At 55.3% G+C, this 27,943-nt stretch overlaps 1 protein-coding gene across 1 annotated transcript; it reads right to left on the bottom strand.

Annotated features, from left to right (window-relative positions):
- Positions 1–10,781: 10,781 nt before the first annotated feature.
- Positions 10,782–27,267, bottom strand: IREB2 (iron responsive element binding protein 2; the record flags this gene model as incomplete). The annotated part of the gene is made up of 16 exons (XM_084253131.1): positions 27,031–27,267; positions 26,016–26,155; positions 23,898–24,069; positions 21,770–21,870; positions 20,129–20,245; positions 19,182–19,341; positions 18,234–18,369; positions 17,605–17,689; positions 16,842–16,998; positions 16,414–16,538; positions 14,801–14,905; positions 14,569–14,711; positions 12,343–12,490; positions 12,144–12,266; positions 11,287–11,472; positions 10,782–10,892 (listed from the first exon to the last, which is right to left on the bottom strand). The coding sequence occupies exons 1-16, from the start codon at positions 27,161–27,163 to the stop codon at positions 10,782–10,784; spliced, it is 2,142 nt and encodes a 713-aa protein (XP_084109257.1). The 5' UTR covers positions 27,164–27,267.
- Between the last annotated feature and the right edge of the window lie 676 nt (positions 27,268–27,943).

Raw genomic sequence — 27,943 nt, forward strand, 5'->3', positions numbered from 1 at the left:
AGTCTGCCTGTTCTGCACTCTACTCTGTCGCTGGTGAATCCTCTCACCAACCCCCCCATCTCTGGCTTACACCCCAGTGCTTGTATGCATAATCTTTTTTAAAAATTTTTATTTATTTATGCACACAAGAACTGGGGTACAGGCCAGAGATATGGGGGTGAGAGGATTCACCAGAGACAGAGTGGGGAGTGGAACAGGCAGATCTACTGAAATACACTGCTGAGGGGAGCAGCGGGGAGACAGGAGAGGTCTGCTGTGCCATGTGGGACCCTCTCCGGCTGGCGGGGATGAACCTGTGCTGCAGAGGCTGCGGACAGCTTCACAGCCCTGGGCTCCACCGCCTGAGCCTGGAGGGGAGGCCCTGCTTTAAATACAATACTTAACACACCTCACTTTATTTGCATTTAGAGTTAGGACCTTCTACCTTTTGATATTTAGATTGTAAGAGGTTATGGAAGAATTTCAACTTTATCCTGCAGGCCCAGAGGTGATCTTTTTCCCAAAGTCCGAGCCCTGAGCCATGGGAGACAGAGCACCCATCTTCCCATCCTCCCGGCAAGGGCACATTCGCGCCTTGAAGCAAGCAGGGGGTAGAGAAGCAGGAGAGGTCCCAGAGCTCACCTGGTCATCTGGGGCGCACAGGTCAGGCTCCTGGCCAGAGAAAGTCCATCAGTCACTCCCTGAAACTTTTAGTCCAGCCCCAGGCCTTGTCCCCACATCACTCCAGCTAATGAGCAGGTCGCAGTGGGCCAGGCAGGCGGCGGGCAGGAGGCACGGGGTCTGTCGCAGGCTCCGGGACTCCCAGCCTTTCCCCGACAGCGTCCACCGCAGCCAGACCCTAAAACATCCGCAGGTCATTCAAACAGCAGACGAGGTTGCTTGAATTTCTGGGAAAGATTTTTTTTAAATCGTTGTTCAAAACCCCCTCACCTGCAGCTGACAGGAAGGAAGGCCTGGGGCCTCCCTGGTGGCGCCGGGGTCACCATCCGCGGCCTCTGCCACCCGAGAGCCGCCGCCTGGAGGACTAGCGCGGGAGGTGTTGTGCCCAAGGTCAGCAGACTGGGCGAGCATAGCCTCCAAGAACCCAAAGACAGCTGATGCAAACACAGAAGGGAGTTTATTTCAGACTCGAGTCCGGGTTCACGGCACCTACCAACGCAGTGGCAGATACCGAGAGCCCCGAACAAAGGCAGCAGAGGTCTTTTAATAAGGTTAAGTTATGCTGGCAGTTACTCACTGGCTACAAGGATGCGGTCTCCAACTCTGCCCGGCTATCATTCTAAGCTGACTGGCCAGGCCAAGATGCAGCTCCAACCTGCAGCTCCAATGACAGCAAGTTCGCCCTCATTGGTGACCAGAGAGTAAGGGTGGAGTGAGGGTCCAAACTATCTCTGGAATGCGGTCTTTACCCAGCAAAACCTTAAATTGTAAAATGGCAGTTGCACAAAGCAATGGCTATGAATACTTATGCTTGGTTCCACAGAGGACGGGCAGGGAGGCCTCCCGGGACCAGACCCCGACTCGCGCAGGGAGGCGGGGCCGAGGGGAGGGACAGGACTGTCCACCCAGCTGCGGAGGCCGGACCCTCGGGCGCCAGCGCCGGGTCGCAGGCAGGAGGCCCGAGCGGGACCCGATGCTCCAGGGAGAGGCGTGCGGGCCCGAGGGGAAGGGGGTGGGGACGGGCCGCCCTGGGACCCCTGGCCCCTGCCTAGTGCTGCCTGTGGCCCCACATCCACGAGCAGCCGCTGCACGGAGGAGCGACCCTTCCCGGGGGAAAAGGGCTGCGGCGGGGCCGTCTCTGCAGGGCCCGGGGCCCCGGCCTCTGCCCGCCCGCGACTGCGGGAGCCTCTTCCCGCCGCTCTCCCCCTCCGCGGGGCGCCGGCCTCCTGCCGGCCGAGGCCTGTCAGCCGCCCGCCGGCAACCACGCAGGCCTCTCAGCAAACCCGCCCCTGGCCCTGAGGAAGCTGCCCTGCAGAGATCACCGGTGTCTCTGTCTCCTGGAGAAACGGGCCTGGGGCGCTCGCCGGTGCCGCGGAAACGGGAGCTCCGGGGACACCTTTGCCAGAGGGACCCCAGGACCCCCACGCGCTCTACAACCTACACCATGTTGGCGACCACGAAGGGACTCGTCACGTCATGTGGTGCCAACATCACATCCCCAGCCGGGAAGCTGACCCACGGGGCGCCGCAGCCCTCTCCCGTCTCCCCGCCGCGCCCCTCAGCAGTGGATTCCAGTCAGTCCACCTGCTCTGTTCCCCGCTCTGTCCCTTACCCCACCCCCGCACCTCTGACTGCACCCCAGCTCTTGTGTTCCTAAGTAAATAAATCTGTAAGAAAAGTTAAGTAAAATGAAATAAAACCTGACTAAAACGTCATTTACCTGCAGATCCTGACATGGATCCTATTGCAAACATGAAAAAGCAGCTGCTATTCAAAATACACCCTGAGAAAAATGAAGGCTCTCGGCTCCACATAGAAGGTTTCTCGTTGCACATCATGGTGCAGCACAATACACCGTGGCCCCGACTCTGACATCCCTGAGTCTGCTCCATGGTTTGGTGGAACATTCAGCCTTGAGCCTGAGACACAGGGCAAGCGAGGAATTAGGCAGTTGTAGGGACACTGCAGGAGGGGACCTCGGAGCACTGAGGAAGGCTTCAGAGATAAGGGCAGCAAGAGGAATGTAACTAATTCCACCTGGAAAAACAAACATCCCAGGACCAAGGACAACATTGTTAACGCTGGCCTTGGTTTCCTTCGGGTGGTAAAGGGAGGCAGAGATTGGAGAAAAAGAGAGTGGTTTAATTTATAGACAACTTAAAAGGGCAGCTGTTTAACTTCAATGCAGAGATGCTCATCCAGAGCACTGGGCCATAAAGATAAAGATGCAACAAATGGGGAAAGAGAAAGCTGTTAGATAAGGAATGTAGGGCAAGGAGTGCCCTACAGTTAGATAAGGTGGCACAAGGAGTGCCACCCGGCGAGCGCCCCAGGCCCGTTTCTCCAGGAGACAGAGACATCGGTGATCTCTGCAGGGCAGCTTCCTCAGGGCCAGGGGCGGGTTTGCTGAGAGGCCTGCGTGGTTGAAGATCCCCGCTCAGTAGCAAATGAAGTGAGACAGCCGAGAACTCACCAATCACAGAGAGACGGGTGGAGCTTTAGAATAAGAGGGAAAGGTCTCTATTCCCTGAGACACGACTCCACTTTGGCTTCCTTGCCCCTCCCAGGGCTGGTTCCCTGGCCTGGGAGTCCTACTTTGTTTCTGCTCTTTTTCTCCTCAATAAACTTTTTCTTTCTCTAAACAAACCTGCCTCTTCTCGCTTGCTTGCCTGAGCGTCTGCGAAGTTCCTGCTGCGGCTTCGTGAGACACCCACCCGTGGGGGTCTAGCGGCTGGGGCTCAGTGCTGCCCTGCAGCCTGGGATCCGTTCCTGGCTGGGAGACTAGGCCTGACAATTCTGGTATCAAGCCGGGAGCCTCTGTTTATCTTTGGGGCTCAGACGGGGTTCCTGGGGACTGCACAAACTTGGGTGTTGTTTCCTGAACCGAGGCTGGCCTCTCTCTGCCTTTGGATGGGTGAGCTCAGTTGTTTTTTATAGTAATTGTTGATAAATGAAAATAGAGGATCTTCTACTGCCACTTTGACTTTAGGTCTCTGGTGCTATTTCCCTGCTCAGTTTTTTCTTTCTTTTTTTTTGCATTTTTTTCTCTTTAAATTATACAGGGATCTCTTTTTAACATTTCTTTCAGGGAAGATCTAGTGTTAGTGGACCACTTCTTCAGCTTTTGTTTGTCTGGGAAGAACATTATTTTTTTTTTTATAGAGGCATGTTTATTTATTTATTTGTTTGTTTGTTTTTGTTTGTTTATACATGCACTGGGTACAGTCAGAAGCGCGGGAGGGTGAGAGAATTCACCAGAGCCAGAGCGGAGAGCAGAGCAGGCAGAAGGACCGAAGGACACTGCTGAGGGGAGCAGCAGGCGGCAGGAGAGGTCTGCGCGCCATGGGGGACCCTCCTCCGGTGGCCGGGGAGCAGCTGGGGATCGAACCGGCGCCGCAGAGGCCGCGGGCAGCTTCGCAACCCAGCACTCAACTGCTGCGCCACTGGGGAGGCCCTGGGAAGAACATTATTACTCTCCTGTCTCCGTAAGACAATCCTGCAGGTTAGGATATTTGCGACTCGTATATTTTATCTCTATTCTGAACATGTTATTTCATCCTCTCCTTGCCCTACAGTCCTCCAGAAATGGAAGTTGGTTCCATCCCCACATATGCACGGTCCATGACAGGAACATGTTAAGAAGTGCTGTGATCTGGACCTTGTCCTAGAGCGGTTACCTGAGGGTTCTGAAAGGATAACTCAGAAAACTAGAGCCGTAGATATCATCTACAAGGCTCTCCAAGAAAACCAGCATCAGGAACATCATCAGTACACTCTGCCTAGAGTGTAGACCAGAGAGAGAATTGGAGAAAGATAAAAATTTCAATAGAAAGCAGTCCAATAAATCCAGAACAGATGAAAATTATAAGGAAAAGACAGCCAAGATCACCAATTTTCTGGAGCACAAGGACCACAGGGAAGCTTTGGGTTTGAGGATTGGGCAGGAGTCGTGCATATCGCTGGAGCGCCAGGCAAGAAATCCCAGCTCCAGACATGCAAATGACCCTCTTACTTTCCTTTTACTTTGTGAAATGGAAGTCTTTTTTTTTTTTTTTTTTAAATATAGAGGCATGTTTTTATTTATTTATTTGTTTTTGTTTATACAAGCACTGGGTACAGTCAGAAGCGCGGGAGGGTGAGAGAATTCACCAGAGCCAGAGCGGGGAGCAGAGCAGGCAGAAGGACCGAAGGACACTGCTGAGGGGAGCAGCGGGCGGCAGGAGAGGTCTGTGCGCCATGTGGGACCCTCCTCCGGGGGCCGGGGAGCAGCCGGGGATCGAACCGGCGCCGCAGAGGCCGCGGGCAGCTTCGCAACCCAGCGCTCAACCGCTGCGCCACCGGGGAGGCCCCGTGAAATGGAAGTCTTTATTATTGTAAAATAATCTCCTTTGTACTCACTGAGTATTTCTGCTGGGAGAAAAAGATGAAGAGAATAGGTCAGGGGCTACCAGCAAACACTTCCATTTTAAGGCCGTTTCAGTGACTCATCCAGGGCTGCGACCGTCTAAGGCCAAATGTGGCATTTACTCTATGAAGCTAATGCATGTCCTGCGTGTTTGCTTGGGGCATTATTTCATTTCCCTGGAAGTTCCTTTAAGATTCAGAATATAGAATATTATTCATTGTACGCAAAAATATAATGGGTCTTTATAATATAGTAAATAAAAATGATATTTTAGGATATCATCACTGTGAATGTTACATTAATCTCATAGTCTAAAGTCCATTCACCTTATTCACAGAAATTCATGCATTTGGGGGGCCTCCCTGGTGGCACAAGGGGTTAAGACACAACCTATGAAGCTGTCTGCAGCCACTGCAGCACGAGTTCGATCCCAGGCCAGGGAGGAGACCCACATGGTGCAGCAGACCTCTCCTGACTTGCCCGTATTTCAGTCAGCAGTGTATTTCAGTCACTCTCCCTGTTCTGTTCCCCATTCTGTCTCTGGTGAATCCTCTTGTTACAGGGCAGGGAGAGGGGCACCCCAGGCCCCCCAAACCCAAATAGGTTCTGCCATCCACCACATCAGCACAAAACATAGGAGACTTTAATGGGAAGGGACTTTAATACAATTAGGAAACAACACAGGAAAGGCAAAGAATCTAGTTTCTAAATCAAGCACCCAAAGTGACCCGTCCCCTCGTGGGTAAAAGTCCATCCAAATGGGATCGGCCCAGTGCAAGGCCCCAAAGCCTGTCCCAAGTCTAAAGCATCTTCCAGTGGGGACCCACAGAAAAGGGTCACAAACAAGCAGACAAATATGGGAGGAAAAGAGCAAAATCAAAATCAAGACAAAAACCGCCATTGTCACCTCCCCACGGGTCTCACCCACATCTGTGTCACCCCGTCCACAACTAAAAGGCAAGTGCAGTTTCTTCACGTGTCTCTTGGCTCCATGTGCCTCCCCCAGGTCTCCTTCTGGCTCCGTCCTGTTCCTTCTCTGCTCAGCTCCACCCTATACTTGGGTAGGGCAGGAAACCTGGAACCTCCCCATTTCCTGGGGGCCACCCTATTACACTCTCATCCCCCCCCCCCACAGCTCTGGCCTGTACCCCAGTTCTTGTATACACTCCTGCCCTAGAAGAGGAACATGGTGGGTGCCTGCATGGGAAGCGCTGAGAACCGCACCAGCCGCGGACACACCCCTCAGGGGTCAGCAGTACCTGCGCTGCTGTTCCCATCATCCTCACCCCAGCGTGACCCCGGCTGTCCCCGGGATGAGCTCACTTTCGGGGGAAGACGCCAGTGTCATCCGGACTGCAGCGCTAGATGCACAAAAGGAACACAAACCAGTAGAATCCAAATGACTCTTAAAGAACTGGGGTCCGGGGACAGGCGCGGTGTCTGAGGACCCCGGGCGGGCTCTTCCCGGTCTGGTCTTGGGAGAGAACAAGATTGGACATGGAGGAGTTACAGGAACGCGAGACGCTTGCTGAGAGGCAGGGAGGGAGAACCGGAAAGCTCTCCACACACAGGGGCCTGCTGGGCAGCCTTCGGGGCGAGAAGTGGGTGCTTACACGGGGAGAGGGAGCAGGGGGTGGGGTCTGGTCCTTGGGTGTCTCAGTGCTGTGTCTCTTGCTGATTGGCTGGGCTCTCGGGGGGGGGGTCTCTTGGGCTTGAGTTTGTGGGGTTCTGCTGGGCTACCTCGGTCCGCTGAGGGTACCCACCGGACCTGGCCAAGCTTCCTGAAAGCAGCCTTTCACGTCGCTAGCACTGTGTTACTGTGCTGGTGTCTGAAATCCCCAGTCAGACTATTAAATCACCTAGGGCTTGGGGGGGCAGTGGGGCTGGGGGCCAGTAAGGGCACCCTCTTGGTTTCAGCCCGGTGTTTCTCAGTCAGGCAGAGAGTGGACTTGGGGGCTGGGGCACCCTGTTCCTGACTGACCACCAGGAACCAGCTCCTTGCTTTCTCCCTGGCGGTCCCCAAACTGCGCTGGTCAGCTCGGTGTGGTTTTGAAAGGAAAAGGTCCCTTCTCGGCAGCTCCGCACGTCTGAAAATTACCCAGAATGGCTTGGTGGATTCCAGGAGATGATGGCCAGCGGCGACCAAAGTGCAAAAGCAACAGTAATATAAAGCCGGCAACTTCCTAGCTCCCTTTATAAATGAACTTGTAAAACTTTCAAAAGAGTATTTCCAAATCATGTTGCAAGAGACCCCAGGGTCCCCCACCCAGAGGAGGGTGGGCCTGAGCAGGAGGACAAAGAACCTGGAGGCTGAGGGGGAAGCAGCACGGAGGGCGAGAGGGAGGCCTGAGGCGGCGCTCAGCCCAGGCCGACCCCGGGAATGGCCGCAGAGCCCCGTGAGCTCCCGAGTGAGCCGACCTGGCCGGGCGTGACACGCTCGTTTTCCTTGGATGGCTCGGGAAGCCGCGGCGGGAGGGGGGGACAGTCTGCAGCCCTTTCTTTCCCTTTTGTCCGAGTGTGTTTTGTTCACGATGCTCACGGCCCACCCAGCTCCTTCGCTGCGCATGTGCTGAGGAGCTGCAACACCTGCCCGAGGAACATGGGCGTCTGGGACCCGAGCAAGTGGAAGCTGTGAGGGGAAACTGGCTGAAAGCAAAGTTGATTTAACCACCAGAGTGTCAACCGGGCCGGCTGTGTGGTGGCAGACACCCCTCACCTCCTGAGCGCTCAAGACAAGGGAGCCGCACTTTATGTTACTTGGACAAAGGATCTCGCTTTGGGTGAAGACTAGCCTTTCCGATTCTGAAACAAGACCCCCGTACCAGGCCCTGTTGGCACCACCCGGACGAGTTCGACGCGACTCACCCCACGTGGTCCCTGTTTCAGCGCTGCCCCTGGCTCCCCTCCCACTGGCCAGGACGGCCGGCCACCTCGGGCGGGGCACGCCGAGCCCACTGCGGGCGGCTGAGTCTGACACCCCAGGGACGTCTTCACAGAGAGATTTCTGGACAACACCCCATTCTGTTTCAAGTCATGCTGCTTAAAGTTCAAGTACCATCAAATATAACAAAAGTCAAAAAAAGTGATAATACAATTTTCTTTATTAAAAATAATTTACAGCATCAATAACATATACACAATCATCACTAACTGGACTTGCCTCCAATGTTTCTGTACAATACTTAACATTATTGAGCTTAAAACTGTTACACTGTTTGTTGGCTTTAAATACAATGATTTGCATTGACGTAATGATCTATACGGCTTCACAGCGTCTTCGGGAGCCTCCGCGGAAAGCCCCGTCCGCCCCCCTTTATCACTCCCAAACTAAGGCAGAGCCGACACCCAGGGCCTCTGTGCCTTCTTCGAGGCCTGAAGGCAAAAGAAAGTTGTCTTCTAATTCAACCACAGAAATAGATCAACCAATTTCTCTGCATCCCGCCAGGTGCTACTGCTGGGCGAGCGCCCCCATCCATGCCAACATCTCTGCTGCCGCGCCCAGCTGGGCCTTCTGATCGTCATGGGGGCAAGGCCATCGCTCAGACGGAGTCCAGACATCTCACTCAGCTTGGAGAGAAAACAGGAAATGACAACAGCATGTTGGAAACATTTCTGAGATGGTAACTAACGGCAGCGAGGGGATGGGCGTTTTGCTCTCCAGGGGGCAGAGCCCAAAGGCGCCAGTGAGGAGTGTGATGTCTGCCGAAGGGGCTCGCGGATGCTGCGGCTGGAGCAACCTCTGGACTGTGCCTGCAGGCGCATTCCTGGCCTCCAGCCTGACTCCACTTCCTTCCATGCCGCTCTTGTTTTTAATACAAAATTACCAAGATACAGTCAACAAGGCAGGTAAATAAAACAGTAAAAACCAAGAGATGGCAGTTCTGAAAACACAGCGTTTGGCTGGAGGCAGAATTCTCAGCATACCTGGGACGTCTGCCCAGGCCTCTTCTTCCAAGCCGACGGCCATACTGATCCAGGCTTCCAGTTCACACACGAGCAAGAGACAAAGAGAATTCTGACTTTGGACAAGATCTGCTTGTACCGTCGCCGGAAACAGAAATGCTGAGCTCACAGCCACCGAGCATTCCGACCGTCCTCGCCCAGATCTGCACAGGACAGCAGTGCCAGCCTCGGTCCAGAAAGCGCAGCTCCAGATGGCACCCACGTGGCCTGCGCGCTGGGATCACCATTTTTTCAAAGCAGACAACTGTTATGGTGACACTCAACTTGGAAATTCCCCACCCCTGACTCATGTTTCCATTTAAAGTAAAAACACAGGCACTGACAGACAGACAGCACAACAGAGGCTTGGGACACGGTGTGGTGAGAAAGGACCGACAGAAATATTGTAAAAACTGTAAAGACAGAAGATCATGTGTCAGACTCTAGTCTATCTTACCCCATAATTGCAGAATATTTTCACATGATTGTGACTGAGTATGTGCAAAATTTTCAGAGGTTTTCACCCAATGAAGTGGAAGTTTCAGCATTTTAGCTTCACTTAAGTCTGAATCCTGTGTGATGTGAGCTAGTTCCAAACTGCAGTGATTTAAACAGAGCACAGGCAGAGCTCCGTGTGAAAGAAACACAAGAACCCACTACAACCAACCACTTCCCTGAATACCTTCATTAAAAGAAAAAAGGGACAGGACATTCTGGAAACCACCCAGCCCTTCCAAGGCAGCCGCCAGCCTCGCTGCTGAAAGGACATTCGACGCGGGACAGACACACGAGGCCGCCAGTACCGAGTGGGGCTCTGGCCCGGGGCCACGCCGGTTGGGACAGAGGCCATGACTAACAGAAGCACCCCAGGAAAGTGAGAGTCCCAAAGACAGGAAATCCACTTAAATAATTAAGAAACAGCCGATATTTAAAAAATGCCTAGGGCTAAACAACCATATAATTTATGGGTGGGTAATTTAAAAGCTGAAAGTCACTTTAGTGTGTAATGACTAAATAAAGATCTCTTTAGCAAAAATAAAAGAGCTATGAAATTTTGGTTGATGACAGCTAAACTAGCTCACAGGAAGTTTAGTAAAGCGAGCAAAACTATAGGCTCCAATGAACTCTCCATCCAAGCTCACCAGCGGGTCAGCAGCAAATTCAAGAGAAGCCAGGGCCGTCAGCCCCGGGACCGGAAGCGCTGCCAGGACCTGGGCTGTGCACCAGACGCGCCGCAGCGGGCACCTAGACCGGCTTGGCCAGAACGAGTGGGCGGCCTGCAGTGGGGGCGTGCGGGGAGCCCTGGTCAACGCGACGAACCACGAGGCTGGCTGTGTCCAGCTCAGGTATGAAAAGAAATCAACATGCTTGAAAGTCCATTTATAAATCACATTCCACCGTCCAGAATTTGAGAGTCTGATCTTGTTTCTTATATCCCAATAGGCAATTCTTAAACCAGCCAACAGCAGTGTACAGTTCTACAGGTGCAAAGCTAAACACCTTCAGGAAGGTCGCTCATGAGAATCTTCAAGTTCCAATCCTGCCGTTATTTACAAAATGGTCTGATAAAAGATCCCCCCGTACTTACAGGTCCCTTCCCCAGACACTTCACACGCTGATTGAAGCAATGTTAATAGCACCATTCGTGTATGATTGAGAATCAAGGAGATTTCATTTCCGTCATCACGTCAATTCATGGCTGTTGGCGCCCACGGCGAGACGGCCCGCGCGGGCGGCTCGGGCGTCCAGGGCGTCCCCAGCAGGGGACGAGGTACTAGGAGAATTTCCGGGCCACAAAGTTTAATAACCCTCCGTGCTGGTACAATGCTATCTCCACGTCGTTCTCAAAGGACGCGATCACACGGAACACTTTCCCGGTGCTTGTCTACGAGCAAACAGGGCGGTGAGGGAGGTGCCCTGAGTGTGGCCTGCAGCTCCGCGGCACCGCAGCGCCCACCCCAACCCTACCCGCAAGCGCCGCAGCCCAGGACTCGAGCCCCATCAGCAGGGGGGCACAGCAGGGGGCTCCTGTCAGGCCCGTCACCCTGACCCTGCAGCCCGCCCGGCCCTCTCCTGGGGTGGCCTGCCGCCCCCGGCAGCTGGAAGGGGGCCCGCGCGTGCCAACACTGCCTCCTCTTCCAGGTGTCCCCCGGAGAGAGCCCTGCTGCACGGGGTGAAGTGGGAAGAGAACAGCCACCGAGACAGCCGCTGCCCTTCAGTCAGCTCACAGCACCCTCGCCACGCCACACACAGCCCAGGCCTGAGAGTGTCATAGGTACCTGCACGTCTACCGTGACCCCTGGAGACAGCTCTTCAGGGAACGTGAAGGAAAACGTCTCCCGGCCCGAGAGGCCCAAGGAATCGGCGCTTTCCCCCGGGAGGAACCGCAGAGGCGCGATGCCGACTCCAACCAGGTGGTCCTTGTGGATCTTCTCGTAGCTCTCAGCCAGGACAGCTCTCACGCCCTGCAGGAGACATGCGTCTGGCTCCACCCAGCCTTCTCCCAAGGTGCCTTTCCTGGGCATTTTAAAGGGCACTAGCTCTGCTGCCACCTGGCCCCGCACTCCGCCCTGGGCAGCACATCCCCTGCTGGGAATGGCCCGTCGCGAGCATCTCGGACACGAGGATGGGGCTTGTCCTGACAAGTCCTCGGACTATCCTGTTTAGGGGGAGACTGAGCACCCCAAGAGAGTGATGCCATGTCGCTGTCAGGGTCCACAGCACGTGTCCCAGGTAGCACTCTTCTCCAGCAGGGGCTCTGTCTGCTCCCCAACAAAGCTGGGGCCCCAAGGAAGAGCCCTCCCAGTAGGCAGCCAGGCAGGCGCCATCACTGTTGTATGGACTAAGGGGAAGCAGGTCACCACCTCTGGGTCTAGAGCAAAGCAAAGCAGACTCGACGCAGCAGCAACCCGTCACGTCAGAGCTACCCGTCACGTCAGAGAACGGTGATGGAAAGCAAGGGTTTAGGACAGACGCTCCCGGCACCGTGCCTCGTCAGCTGTGGGCGTTGTCAGATCCAAGAGCATGGACTCGGGGGGTATGACATGCCCCACAAGATCACTTTCAAAAATGCAAACAGAGCTACACGAGCACAAGCCCCCTGTGGGTAGTGTGGACGGGGCGCGAGACTCCATACCAGCAGGTACGGTCCTTTGGCGGCCCAGTCCCTGGAGCTCCCCGAGCCATACTGCTTCCCCGCCAGGATGATGAGTGGGGTGCCTTCTTTCTGGTACAGCTCCGCGGCCTCAAACACATCCAGCTGGAGATGGGCAGAAACATCTTTAAAGCAAACCGCGCGGGGCCCAGCTGCCCGCACACCCGCAAGGCGCCCTTACCGTTTGTCCTGAAGGGAAGTGGATGGTTTTGGGCGCGGGTTTTCCAATAAACTTATTCAAGAGTTTGATGTTTGCGAAGGTGCCCCTCGTCATCACCGCGTCATTCCCCCTCCGGGCGCCGTAGGAGTTGAACTCCCGAGGGGTGAGGCTGCAAGAGAGTTGTTAATGCTCACCTAGACGGAAAACCACCCCCCTCCGGAGGGTGGTGGAGACTTACCAAGGACGTCAGCGTCCTTCAGAACCTGTCAAGTACATTCCGAAGCAGAGACACAGGCCAGGCCAGCCCCCCGCAGCTCTCTCCGTGATGAGGACGCCCCCTGCCCCAACCCGCTGCCAGGGGACAGAGATGCGTGCTCTGGCCCGCCACTAAAGACACCGTCTCTTTACCAGTGTTTTATTGATAACAAAATAATTCTAAGGGCCTCCATGGTGGCGCAGGCAGTTGAGCGCAGAGCTGTGAAGCTGTCCGCTGCCTTGGCAGTGCCAGTTCGATCCGCGCCAGCCACGGAGCAATGCACATGGCGCGGCAGACCTCTCCTGTCTCCCCGCTGCTCCCCTCAGCAGTGTATTTCAGTCAGTCTGCCTGTTCTGCTCCCCGCTCTGTCTCTGCCGAATCCTCTCACCCTCCTGCACCTCTGGCCTGTACCCCAGCTCTTGTATAAATAAATGAGTAAATCTTTAAAAAAAAAAAATATTGAAATTACAAGACAGCCAGTCAATATTCAAGTATCTCTGATTTTCCCCACACTTTGTCGGGTTTGTTCAATAAAGGATCTAAACATGGTCTAAAAATTTACTCGGCAGACCCAGTCCCTGTCCATCAACACTCTCCCCCAACACGTGTGAGCCACGCGGCGTGTGCCGAGACCCAGTAACCCCCACCATCCGGGCTTTTAATCTCTGCCAACAAAGCTGGTCCCCACAGTACTCCTCCCAGCACTCTCCAGAGCGCCCAGCCACTGGGAGGCAGGGCTCAGGCTGCACCCTCAGACACGCGCTGACTCTGTCGCGCCTGCTCTGTGACAGTGGGGACCTTCTACACAGACACGGTTTGCTGCGCCATGATTTGGTCAGACTCGACACGCTGCAGCAGCAACGGCTGAGCAGACACACATGGTGAGACCCAGGTGGCTCCGTCATCCCCCACAGGCAGCGCAGAACTCGGGATCCGAAGCGCGGGAGCGGGGTGCACTCGGCAGCACCAGCAGCGGAGCCCGGCTGCCCCAGGCCCGTCACCCACGCCTGACCAGAGTCAACCCCTTCCTTGGGAAGCTCGGGCTGCTTGAACTGGGGGTCCCACACACATACTCCCCCCAGAGCCGTGCATGCTCCGTGCTTCCGGAGCGGCCACCGTGACGGCGCTGTAGGGATGCACACGGGCAGGTGACCACGCCGCAGCAGCCCCACGCCCTTGGGCCCAGACTTGGTCTCCAGATGGCGAGAGCCTGAGACCCAGAGAACTTCTCCGGGCCGGCCCGCTGGGGGCTTGGGCCAAGTGACTGTTTTTTTAAATGAGCATATTTAACCACTAAATAAAACGAGCTCAGAAATCAACTTAACATCGAAATAAATGTAAAAGGTGTGTGTGGGGGGTCATGCTCAGCTATGACCAAGATGGAAACCACAAGCCAGAGAACACTGGGGAGAAAGAAGGTACCCCACTGCTCCCCACCACGCACGACAGCCGCACCCGGCACATACCGCTCACCCTCACGCAGAACCAAGTGGGGCTACTGCTAGCGGTTTCCACCACAGGAGGCGCAGAAGGAATCCACACCGCTCCCCGGCCACGCAGGGCACCACCAGCCTGGCGCTCTGGAAAGCCGGGCTCCCCAGCATCAAAACACTTGCAGCTGACAGAGTGGCCGCGCGCTGCGGGTGGACTAGGCTGGGGCTCCGCGGCTGGGGTCCCTGCACACGTGGCTGCAGGTCTCATCTATGCCCAGAAAAGCACAGACGGGAAGTGCTGTCCTGCCCCGACACGACTGGCCTAGCCCATCATGCACCACCACCCTGGAGGGGGGCTGAGGGTGGGTATCACAGAAACCTGCTGCCAACCTGTTGTCCCATGGACTCAAGTCACAAACGGCTGCTCCGTTCCTAGAGCTACGGCAGAGGCGACTTCCTGCCTGGGTCCGACACATGGTCATCGATCGGGCCGCTGACCCCGAGGCAGCCGAGCGGAGCCCCGCGCAGGTGGCTGGGCAGGTGGTGGCGCACACCTACCCTCTGTGCGCCAGGTACTTGGCGGCAGCGCTGCTCCTGGCGATGCTCCCAGCAGGGGAGATGTGGTCCGTGGTGACGCAGTCCCCCAAGCGCAGCAGGACGTGGGCGCCCTCAATGGGCCGGAGCGGGCCTGGCTCTTTGGTCTGCAGATGAAAGTCAAGATGTTGGGTCCCTCCAGAGAGTGAGGGTCCACGACCTTCTTTCAAACATCTAATGGGAAAACCGTACTTACAAGCTTATCAAAAAACGAAGGGCAGCGGATGTACGTGGACTTTACGTCCCACGGAAACAGAACTGACTCTGGTGCCTCTAAGGAGTTCCACCGCTTATCCCCCAGCTGCAGACGCGGGTGCAGTTGACGAGTAAGAGAAAGATAAAATGGCGTCAGAAAAGAGCTCATGGAAATGTCACGATGAAAGCAAGCAGGCCTCCCCCCATTGGGAAGAAGCCTAAGGCTCTGCACTCTACAAAGTCCCGGCTCTCTGACCAGAAGGCAAGAAGGCCTCTCACCACATTTCGGCACCCCACATATTCAGGAACACCCACAGAGCTGAGTCAACATAATAAACTGACCACAAAGACGTCACAGAATCCAAAATAAGCAGAAGAATCAGGGCCTCCCTGATGGTGCAAGGGGTTAGGCACAGCACTGTGAAGCTGTCTGCAGCTACTGCAGCACAAGTTCGATCCCCGGTCAGGGAAGCTACCCACATGGCGCAGCAGACCTCTCCTGTCTCCCCACTGCTTCCCTCAGCAGTGTATTTCAGTAGATCCTCCTGTTCGGCTCCCCACTCTGTCTCTGATGAATCCTCTCGCCACCCCCCACCTCTGATCTGTACCCCAGTTCTTATATGCATAAGTAACTAAATCTTTAAAAGAAAAAAATCAGCAAAAGAGTCGAGAAACACCAAGCCGTCTGCTGAAGAGCAAGCCCTGGTGCGGCCTTCACCTTTGAGCGGTGCCGGAGATGCCCCCCCCAACATCACCCTGCACCATCCTGCCCCAAGCCACACTCTGGGCCTCGTAGACTCCCTGGCCCACAACCGGCGCAGAGGCCTGCCTGGCAGCATCTCCCTCGCCAGTCCCACTCCTGGTGGCTCCCACAGGGGCCCTTGGAGCCTCCTCCATCTCACCCCGCCCTGAACCTCCAGGTCAGGCACCCCCTGATGGGCCGCTCCCCAAGACCTCAGACTCCGCCCACCAGCTTGCCTCCCCCCACACAAGGGCAGCATCAGGTCTCTGCACCTGGCCCGCAGTTTCCTGCTGCACTTAACACTGTTGAAGACGTTACGCCATTTACCTCACTATTCGCTTTACAGTTCACTGCCCGCCTCTCCCCACGAAAACTGCGGGGGATGGGGGGATCCCTGATATTGGTAAACACCCAGCGGAAAGCCGGAAAGCCCAATCTAGCGGGGGCTCAAGGGTGTTTGCTACGTGAACACTTTCTCTGCCTTCACACCTGCGTTCTGTTCTTGACACAGAAGCAAGACGTGTGTCCTCGTTCCTGGCGCACAAAGCCTCTCTGGAAACACATGCAAGGAACGGCCGTCACGGGCTGCCTCAAGGAGGAGACGCGCATGCTGGGGTGTGGGGGCCGTCTGCTCTTACTTCACTGAATGAGTGGCAGGGCCCGGGGCAGCCGCCCCGAGGTACCCACACCCAGCGCCTAAAACAAACGCCTGCCAAGCAGCTGAGCACCCTGAGCTCTTCGGCATCATTAGATTCCACGTGCAGTGACGACGGCTGATTATAGTTTCTGTATCAGAAACTTTATTTTTCATTATTCTATTCAAAAGTGACATGCACAAAATAATTAAACTAAGAAATAAACAAGTCTCTTACCTCTATTTTTTCCTTTAATGCTTTAAACATGGACAAAATAACGTGCTCCTCCTCAACCTGGTGAACCTCTTCCAGGCTGGGCCAAACGTCACGCAGGTAGACACTCCTGCCGGCAGGGTCAGCGCCTGCACAAGAGACCCCCGTGAGTCGATGCCCCAGCACCTGCTCCATGGCCCACAGCTCCCCAAGGACACATCACAGACACTCAGCACAGTGGCCGCTGGGGCTGACCCTGCACCCCACCCTGCGCGGGAACGCGGCCGGCAGCAGCTGCACACGACGACACTCAGATGGAGTGCAAAGAGCAACTGGGCCGAGGGGCAGCTCGGAAACAGCCCGGGCCTGTGCGTGCCTGAGGCGTGTGCACGCGGGAGGCATGTGTGCATGCAAGGAGTGTGCGCACGAGACACGGACGCGAAGGGCGCTACCTAGTGGCTCGGCCTGGAAGTCTATGTCCACGGTGCCCGCGATGGCGTAGGCGACCACCAGGGGTGGGGAGGCGAGGTAGCTGGCTCGGACACAGTCACAGAGACGACCTTCAAAGTTTTTGTTTCCAGATAAAACTCCACAAGTGACCAAATCACCCTGTAGGAAAAAAACATAAATATCCACTTTAAAAGGTAGCACAAATTTGAATAATGACACGTAATTTCAAATATTTCTAAGGGTACGAACACTAAAACACACATGGCTCATTGTAGGCGCAGAAGTCCCAATTTGGTAAATAAACTAATTCCTTACTTTACATTAGTGATTACACCGATTATCACAACATCACATCACATCATTCATGACTCACAGATTACTCTTCCCAAGAGGCACTGGAACTTACAGAAACATAAATATTTCCATGTGTATTCCTACCAACTAACAAGACACTGTAGTCTAAAAAAAAATTCCAGCCTCCCTGTGGCCTAAGCGTTGAGTCCCAGGCGGTCACTGCTGCGGCCTGAGTCCATCCCCAGCCAGGGGGCTGACCCCCAGCACACAGCAGACCTCACCTGTCTACTCACTCCTCCCCTCAGCAGTGGACTTCAGTGGATCTGCCTGTTCTGCTCCCCACTATCTGGCGAATCCTCTCACCCCCCCCAAACCTCTGGCTTGTACCCCAGTTCTTGTATGCAGATAAAAATAAATCTTTAAAATAAATAAACCAACCATCTAGTTGTTTTACTGATTCCCACATTTTACCTGTTTCACTGCATTCAGAACTGCGTCTGACAAGGGTGCTGTATTCCCCACGCAGGTTGAACACCCATAGCCGACTACTTCAAACCTGCAGACCCAAGATAAAAGCTATTGGGCAAAGGAGTGGTAACGTTTATAAAGAAAGAGCACGTCCTGCTCCCCTGCCCACCGCGGTGGCGTCCCTGGGGTGTCCACAGCATCTGCCGGGAGAGCCTGGGGTGAGGATAGTCGCTGACCCAGAACCCACGCGTCCCACCTTCCAGGAATATGACTACCTGGATGACTGGCACTGCCTACCGCCCATCAGGCATGTGCTACGGCATACCCAGGGCCTGCGCTAGCTCTGGAGCAGGACAGGCCCCACTGGACCAGAGGACTCGCAGAGACAACCGACTCAACCAAAACCGCCACCCAGTTTCTGATCTTGTCTACGGACGTGGCACGTCCCGGGCACCAGCCCTTGCTCCACCTCTGCTGTGTGGCCTGCCTGGCCCTCCCACCCTGAAGCCAGAGGCCACAGGCGCTTCCCGGTGCCCACGCAGGCTCTGCTAGCTGAGCTCGCCTGCCGGTGTCAGCCCTGAGGAGCAGCGAGAGCCCTGCTTTCCCACCCGCCCCGCTGGTGCTGCACTCACCCGAGTCTGCTGAGGTAGGGCAGCACCCCGCTAGCGCTGAGGTAGTGCGTGACCATCCCACTGCCGGGAGACAGGCTGGTTCTTATGTAGGGCCTGACGCGCAGACCGGCCTCAACAGCCTTCTTGGCCAAAAGACCTGCAGGGCAACAGCACAGCGTCAGGGCAGGCATCGAAGGGCTGGCATGGCACACGGGCCTCATGTCAGGTCAGGGCTCAATTCGTGACCTTACTGGCAGGTTCTGGTCCATTCTATGCCACTGGTTTGTTTCATTTAAAACAAAAACCACAGCAGACACCAAACAATTAGCTGTGGCTTCACAAGGCACAGCCCGTGGGTGTCACCAGCTGAGCACCCCCACCCTGCAGGACAAGCTGACAGCAGCCAGCATCACCACACAGGTGCACACAGGCATACGCCCGGCGTCACTCATGGTCGGCCTGGATGGCCTCCAGCCCCTGCATGGGCTGTGGGCACTGCGGAAACAAACAAGCCAAGGGCCTCCCCTGGTGGCACAGGCGGTTGAGCACAGTGCTATGAAGCTGTCCGCAGCCTCTGCAGCACCAGTTTGATCCCGGCCGGCCAGTGAGGGTCCCACATGGCATAGCAGACCTCTCCTGTCGTGCCCGCTGCTCCCCTCAGCAGTGTATTCCGTCAGTCTGCCTGTTCTGTTCCCTGCTCTGGCTCTGGTGAATTCTTTCACCCTCCCATGCATCTGGCCTGTACCCTGCTTCTTGTATAAATAAATCAATCTTTAAAACAAACAAACAAACAAACAAACCGAAAATTGACACGCAGCTCACTAAACTACCTCCTGCGCAATAAGCAGAATTCTTAATACAATAAAACTCAGGTTCCTTAAAATCAAACAAACATAAAGCGCAGATGCACTCCGCGAGGCGGAGGGCAAGGCCGGGAGCGGGAGGGTGCGAGGGGCCAGGGCCACCCACCTGCCGCCAGCATGACCGAGGGGTTGCAGTTGTTGGTGCAGCTGTTGAGGGCGGCCATGACCACAGACCCGTGGGCCAGCTCGTACTCGCGCCCTTCGTAGCGAATGGACACGCGGTCCTTCTGTTTTTCAGCTGCGATTTGGAAGCCTTTAAATCCAACCTATACAAAGGCACAAATGACACAGACTAATAAGCACTTTGAAAACATGCAGGAAGAGACGGAGGGCAAGCATGCTGATCCCTGCCCCTGCTGATGCCGTGTCGCAGTCCTGGTGGGTGAGGGGCCGGGCACCAGCACCGAGACCCAGTTGAGCCTAGAGCTTGCCCAGCGAGACTGGTGCCTGTGGGGTCACAGCTGTCCTCCGCAGAGTTTAGCCAGCCACCCATGACCCAGATCATCTCTGCTCCTGGACAGTGAGTCTCAAGGGACAGCACAAACTTTTTCTTTGCTAACAGCGGCACTGACAATGCGCCTCAAAACGGCCCTGAGCGTGCAGAAGACCTGCAGCTGTCTACATACAACACAGAAGCCCAGAAATTATAAAAAGAAAGGCTCTGGAAAGGAAGTCAGCTGCCAGTTATAGAACAAAGGGAAGGAACAAGGTGGACGTTGCGATGCTCAGGTGGAAACTACCAAACTCAAGCGCCAGCAGGCCGCCCGCCACCCAGCCCGCCCACGCCCACAGTGCCAAGTGAGCCCCGCCTGGTCACACGTAACTCAACTCTTAACTGTATCTGGTTTTAAAGACAATTTTAAATTAAATAAGCACAATCAACTTCTGCTCCTGGGTGAAACTGGGGAGCCCCCAGGCTGGCTACGCTCTGGACAGCAGCGGACGTGGCAGCTGGAGGGCTGCCCACGCAGGCACGGCCACGGCCCAACGCGCTCACGATGGAGCAGGAAGCGCAACACAGAGGGTGGGCGGGCGGGCAGGTAGGTAGGGTACCTTCTCGTTTAAGCAGGCTTGGAAATCAGTCTTCATGTCTGTCACAGCAACTCTGTCCTGGGGTCTCTTGGGGCCGCTGACGGATGGAACGATGGAATTCAGGTTGATCCGGATCACCTGGGGTGTGAGAGCAGAAAGACACTATAATCTGCGAGTTCAGGTCTGACATGAGCGTGACTGCTGAAACAGTGGGGATATTCACGTTTCTTTCAATTAGGGACTTTAAGGTGACTCACAGCCCCGCATTTTTTTTTTTTTGGTGGGACCCTCGCCGGCGGCCGGGGAACGAACCGGCGCTGCAGAGGCTGCGGGCAGCCTCGCAGCCCAGCGCTCAACCACTGCGCCAGCAGGGGAGGCCCCCCGCACAGATTTTTAAAGCATGCATGTTAGAAACAGAATGTGCACAGGCCAGCAGGTGCGAGGAGACCATGGCAGCCAGGCAAGCAAAGGGCCCACTGTGCCCACAGCCCCGCCTGCATGGCCGCGGCTCAGGGACACTGCCCAGGGTGCTCTGGTCGCAGCCTGCACACCCAGACTGTTCCTCCTCACCCACTCTGCAGGGCCACTCCCCCAGCCTGCTGGGCGCTACGTCAGTCCTGGAGGGACGCAAGGGGAGGCCCCTCCTGGCTTGGGCTGCCAGCCAGGGCCCCACAGGTCTCACTTTCATTACTTGGTTAGATATCATTGTTTCTCAAAATCCCATCTCCCAACTTTCTGTATATTTCTTCTGGAATTCCAACCCTTTCCCTTTATGTATATTATTTGGGTTTCATCAATTCATGGATTACCTGAGGGCCCTGCTATTCTGACTGACCACAGCTGCAGTGCCTGTTTATCTGCCTGCTTTGACATGTACACTGGGGAGTTTCTCTTGAAAGCAACACCCTGGTAAGTCGTAGTTTTATTTCTTAATCAGGTCAAGTTTATAAGAGGCCAATTTTACAGTCCACTATTACATCACCCAAGTTTTCCCTCCGCCCCCCCAAATTCTTCCCTTGTATGTCCTTCATTTTTGTAATGTGAACAAACCACTAAATTCAACACACAGATGCAAGGATAAGAAAATAACCAGAGATATTCAAAGATTTGCCCAAAGTATCACACAAATTCAACGCCTCTGGATGCTACGTGTACCCGCACTAGGCCCAGGTGCGCCGTGTGTCCCAGACACTCTGCCTGCGTCACTCTGACAGACACCCCCCACCCCCACCCCAGACGGGACGCAGAGGCTGCACCCAACAAGGCAGAGCACAGGAGCACCACACAACTCGCTCCCATTCTCTATTTTAAATTAAAAAAGAACCAAACATGACAAAAAAGTCAATAATTTAACTAACAAATCTACATAAAACTAATGAAAAAAGCTCAAAAGCAGGGTCACAAGTAACACGTGTGTACTGACAAAGGCTCAAATTCCCGAGCACTCATTGTGTGTCTGCATTTGAGCTGAATCACTTCAGCCCCCACAAGGGGACGCTGCTCCCACAGCGCAGGGTTGGCGCAGGGTTGGGCAACTATGGCAGGAGGCTCGGTGAACGCCTGCGGAGCCAGGACGCGACCAGGATGGGGCCCAGCATCTACACTCTTAACTTTCATGTTTCGTTCCCTTTACGCATTTCTACCAGGCCCTCCTGCACACACCTGGGAGTATTCAGGTTCTCCTGAGTCATTCTGGTTATTCCGGAACAATTTCACAGCTTTAAGGTAGGTTTCCATTGACTTGAGTTTGGCTTTGTCAACACCTAAAAAGATCAAGAACAACAACAGAAATGCAGTGAAAGATTTTAAGATTCTAAAATCTTAGTGTGTGCCACCGAATTCTAAAACGAGCAAGAAACACCCAGATTACAATGAACTCAGGACACAGTTATCAGAACATCACATTGTCCACAATAGTAAAAATTATAGCTTTCAAGAAAACTCCACTTTATAAAATAAGCAGCAGCACACGCACGCGCGCGCGCACACACACCCACCCACCCATTTAAAAGTCGCTCAGCAACACTAGAGGGAGACATGCTACGGACACGAGTCAGAAGATGACGGACCAAGGCCAGGTTGCGTCACTCACAGGCGTCGCACAGAGAGAGGAAGCTGCCAGAACTAAACCAAAACAAGCCCCACAGGACTAGAGAAGCGAGGCTACAGGAAGCGGGGGGATTGGGATTCCAGGGCACAAGGTGTGGGTGTGCTGGGGGTGGGCCTGCGCCCTACATCAGAGGAGACGTGACTGCGCCCCTAAGTCACATACAGCGTTCTCAGCCGATGTTACCTCAATAAAGGAAAAAGGTTTTAAAAAAATGTACATCAGGGGCCTCCCTGATGGCGCAAGGGGTTAAGCACTGCACTGTGAAGCTGTCCGCAGCCTCTGCAGTGTGGGTTCGATCCGGGCCGGCCAGGGAGCAACCCACATGGCGTGGCAGACCTCTCCTGTCATGCCCACTGCTCCCCTCAGCAGTGTGTTTCAGTAAATTCGCCTGTTCTGCTCCCCCTCCGTCTCTGGTGAACCCTCTCACCCCCCACACTTCTGGCCGGTACCCCAGTTCTTGTATGCATAAATAAATAAATCTTAAAAAAAAAAAAAAGTACATCGGAGTCCAATAAACCAAAAGGGAACCATCCCAATTAAAGGTCCGTCACAGCATGAGCACTGGACTCGACACACCACTGCTCATCCCAACAGTGGGGTTCACTCCCTCCCTAGAAAATAAACACAGTAACAACGACAAATGACAACAACAGACAGCATTGGGCGTCAGAGGACAAGAAGGAAAGGAAAGTCTCACAGAGCGGAAAGGCCGAGGCAGCACGGCTGGGCATCCAGCGAGCCCTGGGTGGCGCGCGCTACATCTGAGAAGATGCCGGCAACAAGGACTTGCTTCAGCTGGGCCCTGCCCGCTGGCCCCCGGCTCCCCGCGCTCAGGCACACGCCCCGACGTCACCCCACAGGGGCCCAGCTGCAGCCCAGACCAGCCCTGCGGACGCCACAGCCATGGAAAGGCCCTGCTGCAGAGGACGGGGTGGCAGACATCACAGCGAGCAGCAGCAGCCACGGAAGCCGCTGGCCCCGGGTGACCTGCCCATCAGAGCGCGGTGCTCACGGCTTCCGCAGCCACCCCTCCACACACGTCCACCCCACACAGTCCGCTCAGCGAAGCTCCATGCCCCGCGAGGGACACCCCCACCCCACCCCGCAGACGCCAGCTGTCCGTCCTGCACTGACCCGTGCGCGGCCACTTCTGCCTCCGAACTGAGGAACACTGGACTCACCTCCCTGGCTGGCCAGGGTGACAGATGCCGCCTCAGGAGCGGGATCTGACAGAAAGGAAGTGGACAGGGAGAGAGACCTGGACGCCCGGAGGTGGGGCCCGGGCATGCGCGCATGCGGTTCTGCAGTCCCTGCCGCGGGCAGCGGCCAAGACCGCTGGTCAGTGAGGAGCCGGGCCCCCGGCCTCGGCTGCCTCTCTCCCCTACGTGCACGCCTCCGGACGGGCGCCTGGGCGATGAAGGGAGGGACGGGCATGGACACGTGCAGACTGAGTCTGCCCAGGGGTCTCGCCCTGAAGGAGGATGGAGTCCGTAACTACGGGGAAGAGCCATCCCAAGCCACGAGGGGCTGGGAGTTGAGGGCGCGGCACTCCATAGAGACATCTGCGGCGTCTCTGTCGCTGTTTCACAGGCAGGAACTTCGTTAATGTTAAAGTGTGCTCAAGGCAGTGATGACAGAGTATTGCAGCACGAGGCGCCGCGCGTGTACCGCTCTTCTTACCTGTGTGTTCTAAGTGCTTCAGCGTCACATTGTCAACAGGGAAAAAGCTGAGGACGGCACCGTACTCGGGACACATGTTAGCGATCGTAGTTCGGTCCACGACAGACAACTGCGCAACTCCGCTTCCAAAAAACTCAACGAACTTTCCGGCTACTCCGGCTTGCCTGAGGTGCTGCAGAGGGACATGCGGAGAGGTGAGCCGGGCATGAGCGACGTCAGCCTGGGCTCTCTGCAACGGCAGCGCTGGAAGGGCCGCTGCTGCTGGCCGTGGGAGTCCCCAGAGCACCTGCGGGAGCGTGGCCGGATGGTGCCGGAGGCTCCCGGGGCGCAGAGTCGCTCCCGCCAAGTCCGCGGGGCCAGGCAAACCTTAGATCAGATGGGGCGTCTTTCTGTTCTCAGCAGAACAAAAATCAGTGGTGCTGCTAGTCACTGACAGGCCCTCAGGTCTAATTAAAAACCAACATGCCGTGAAACTGTATTTTAATAAAAAATTTATATACCACGTATAAAAACTCTCCAACTTCCAGTTGCGAGCTGAAATATTCTTAGCACTACTAATCCTAACTCCACTCTGACAGGATTTCACACATCTGCAAGCTGAACTTCTCAAGTAATTTTCCTTGTCACAGGCAGGTCATCAGATCCGCTGCTCACTCTCTGAACCGCAAGACGCTCAGGTTGCAAGGGGGAGCGCGCGGGGGTGACTGGGCAGGAAACCTCCTTGCTGTTCTGAGGACGAAGCTGTATCGATTAGCTCTGCCAAGCGCTACCTTCAGGGGCCCCAGGGAGGGACAACACGGGGTAACTGTGAACACACGCGTGTCAGTCACTCTGACTCAACAGCAGGGAGCAACATTGTTAGGGGAAAAAGCACAGCCGGGGGATCTGAGAAGCAGCATCCATTTCCAGGATGCCCGCAGGAAAGAAGTGATTTATCTGGAAGCATAATGGGCCCTTTGTCCTTTAGGAATAACCTGCAGTTCCCAATTTGAGTCCACAACCCTTTGTAGTGTTCACTGATCAATCACCTAAGATGTCAAATCCCCTCTCATTAAGAGGAAGGATCAATGGTCGAGGCCCTCCCTTCCCCTGGGAGGCTGCAGACCAAGAGCTCAACAAAAGCGCTGAGACCTCGGGGCCAGGGAGCTCAAGGGGGCGCTCGCCCGCTCCCTCCACTTAGCAAAACGGGACTCGGGCATTCCAGCTAATGAGAACCAGAAGTTCAGGAGGATCCTCGTGACCGAGGAGGCCACGCGCAGCCAACGCGGCTCTGCGCCGAGAAGCAGCTCCTACAGACACCGCAGAGCAATGTGCCCACAGCCCACGGCCCAACCCCGTTTCCTCACAGCATGTAAGCTGGAAGGCGTCGTCAAGCACAGGGATAACTTCTGAAGGGAAATGCTCTGATTAAATACTGAGGATGTGGGCCTCCCTGGTGGCGCAGCGGTTGAGCACTGGGTTGCGAAGCTGCCCGCAGCCTCTGCAGGGCCGGTTCGATCCCCGGCTGCTCCCCGGCCACCGGAGGAGGGTCCCACATGGTGCGCAGACCTCTCCTGCTGCCCGCTGCTCCCCTCAGCAGTGTACTTCGGTCCTTCTGCCTGCTCTGCTCCCCACTCTGACTCTGGTGAATTCTCTCACCCTCCCGCGCTTCTGACTGTACACCCAGTGCTTGTATAAACAAAACAAACAAGCAAGCAAATAAATAAATAAAACATGCCTCTATAAAAAAAAAAAAAATAAATAAATAAATACTGAGGATGTTTTGCTAAACACCATTTTTGCTCACGCAGCCGGCAACTGGGGAGACCCGAGCGAGCACCACAGTGGGTGGCCTCCCGGCCACAGCCCTGCTCTCTACTGAGCCCCTGCCCTCCGGGCAGCACCAGCCCTGCTGCGTCCCGCTGTCTCAGGAAAACGGGCCTGTGGCAGTAGCCATGTTAGCAGCATGTGGGAAGGAGCAGTGACAGCGGACCGCCCACCCTCACGCCGTGTCACCCTCTGCTATGGCCATGCGACGGCGGCCACCTGTGAGGGGACAGGGCGTGCCTCGCGCCAGGCCCTGCTCTTCGGCCCCTCCACTCGTGAAAGGGTCCAGCATGTGACACAGCCTGAACTTACCTTTGTGATGCCGAGAACAACGTCTATGGACGTAACAAAAGGGTTTGACGGCCCGGTTAACTCGCATCCAACCACCTCTGGCAGAGTGAGGGAGACTGGCAGGCCGAGCATGACAGCTTCTGTCTCGATGCCGCCGACCCCTGCAGCAACGACGGGCAGGTGAGCAGGGGCAGGCGAGGCGCCTTCTCCGTGACGCCCCCGCCTATGTGGTGCCAGCTTGGCTGCCGCAGACAAGGCATGACACACAAGTTCACTCGAGGAAAGGGCTCCAGGGCTGCGCCATGGCCCGGGGTCAGTCTCAGGCAGTCACCACCTCAGCCCGAGTCCATCCCCAGCCAGGAGCTGACCCACAGGGCGCAGCGGACCTCTCCTGTCCTCCGCTACCCCCTCAGCAGTATGTTTCAGTGGATCCGCCTACTCTGCTCTGACGAGTCCTCTCACCCCCCCACCTCTGGCCTGTATCCCAGTTTTTCTACACACAATAAATTTTAAAAAAGGCTCCACCACGTGACCAGAAAGTTGGTCTTTACCTTTCCATCACAGGAGCTCAGCTGCACTAATGCTGATCACGCCAGGTCACAGCAGAACCCAGCCCCTGCCAGCCACCCTGAACTCAATGACAAAGACAAAAAGCCACAATTCACGACCCCTGGAGCAGAGCATCGTGCTGGAGGCAGCCCATGTGGGCCACACGGGCGGTAGCACAGGCGGAGAGGGCCAGGCTGGCAAGGCCAGGCATAGAATGCAGGGAGCCAGGAGCCACCGTAGGGGCCTCGAGCACACCGCCCTGGCAGACGCTAGCATCACCTCGCCCCGCCACCCATGAACACCGGGGACGCCCTTCACGGCTCCTTCCCCTACACTGTCCTGACCACTTGAGGTATCATTTTTGTTGCTGTAGTTATAGATGAAAACATTTTCAAAGAGACCACAAAAAAGCAGCTGCTTTTCTCTTATAATGTCCCTGACATCCTCCCTGCTCTGCCCACAGTATGTATGTCCAGTGTTTACTTACCCCACCCCAGGATCCCCAAGCCGTTCACCATGGTTATGTGAGAATCTGTGCCAAGGACACTGTCCGGGAAAAGAAGGTCCTTTTCTTCAAAAACCACTCTCGACAGAAACTCTAAATTCACTTGATGCGCCATCCCAGCTCCAGGAGGGATGACAGCCACATCCTTGAAAGCTCTTGAACTCCACTGTATTGTGTTTAATTTAAGAAATCCAAGTGTTAGCAGGTTACATGAACTTGTGCTCACAATCAAGACACAAGTAAATATTGACAGAAAAATCTACCAATGTTCAGCGCGATCAGAGTTTACATGACATGAAACCAAATGTGCTGACACAAAACATGACACACTCAGCGAGCAGATCGCTGAGACAAAGCAGAGGCAGAGGGGACATCCTGGAGCCAGAGGAGCAGTCTCCCGCTCCGGCCGCACGTGGACAAGGGAAGGCGCCAGCACAGCGTCCAGCCCCCGGCACAGGCCTCTCCCGTCTCACCTGTTTTATCCACGGGGGCTCTGCCAAGAGTTTACTGAAGCAATAAAAGGGCTCTACTGCCGGGAAGTGTCTAACAATTACTCGTCTAGAGACATAAACGCTGTACCTACCAATAGTTTGTAACTGTCAACACAAAAGTTTCCCCCAAGTCATTTATACCTTGAAAAACTGAAGCCGTTCTCGATTTCTGCCAAATTCTATTTCTTGATTTTTCAACACTGTTTCAGGCCTGAGAGAGAGAAAAGCCGGTATTAAATGCATCCCAGAGAAGACGCACCGCGTGTGCCCCCAAGCCCACACCTCAGACACACAACAGCCCTGCACTCTCACTGGATTTTTCAGCAGGAGCTGCCTTCTTCTCAACAAAGAGGCGCTGCCTACACCAGCACCCCAGGTGGCTCTGTGCGGTGAGGCACAGCCCG

Source organism: Talpa europaea (genome assembly GCF_964194135.1).
Source record: "Talpa europaea genome assembly, chromosome: 14".
NCBI lineage: Eukaryota > Metazoa > Chordata > Mammalia > Eulipotyphla > Talpidae > Talpa > Talpa europaea.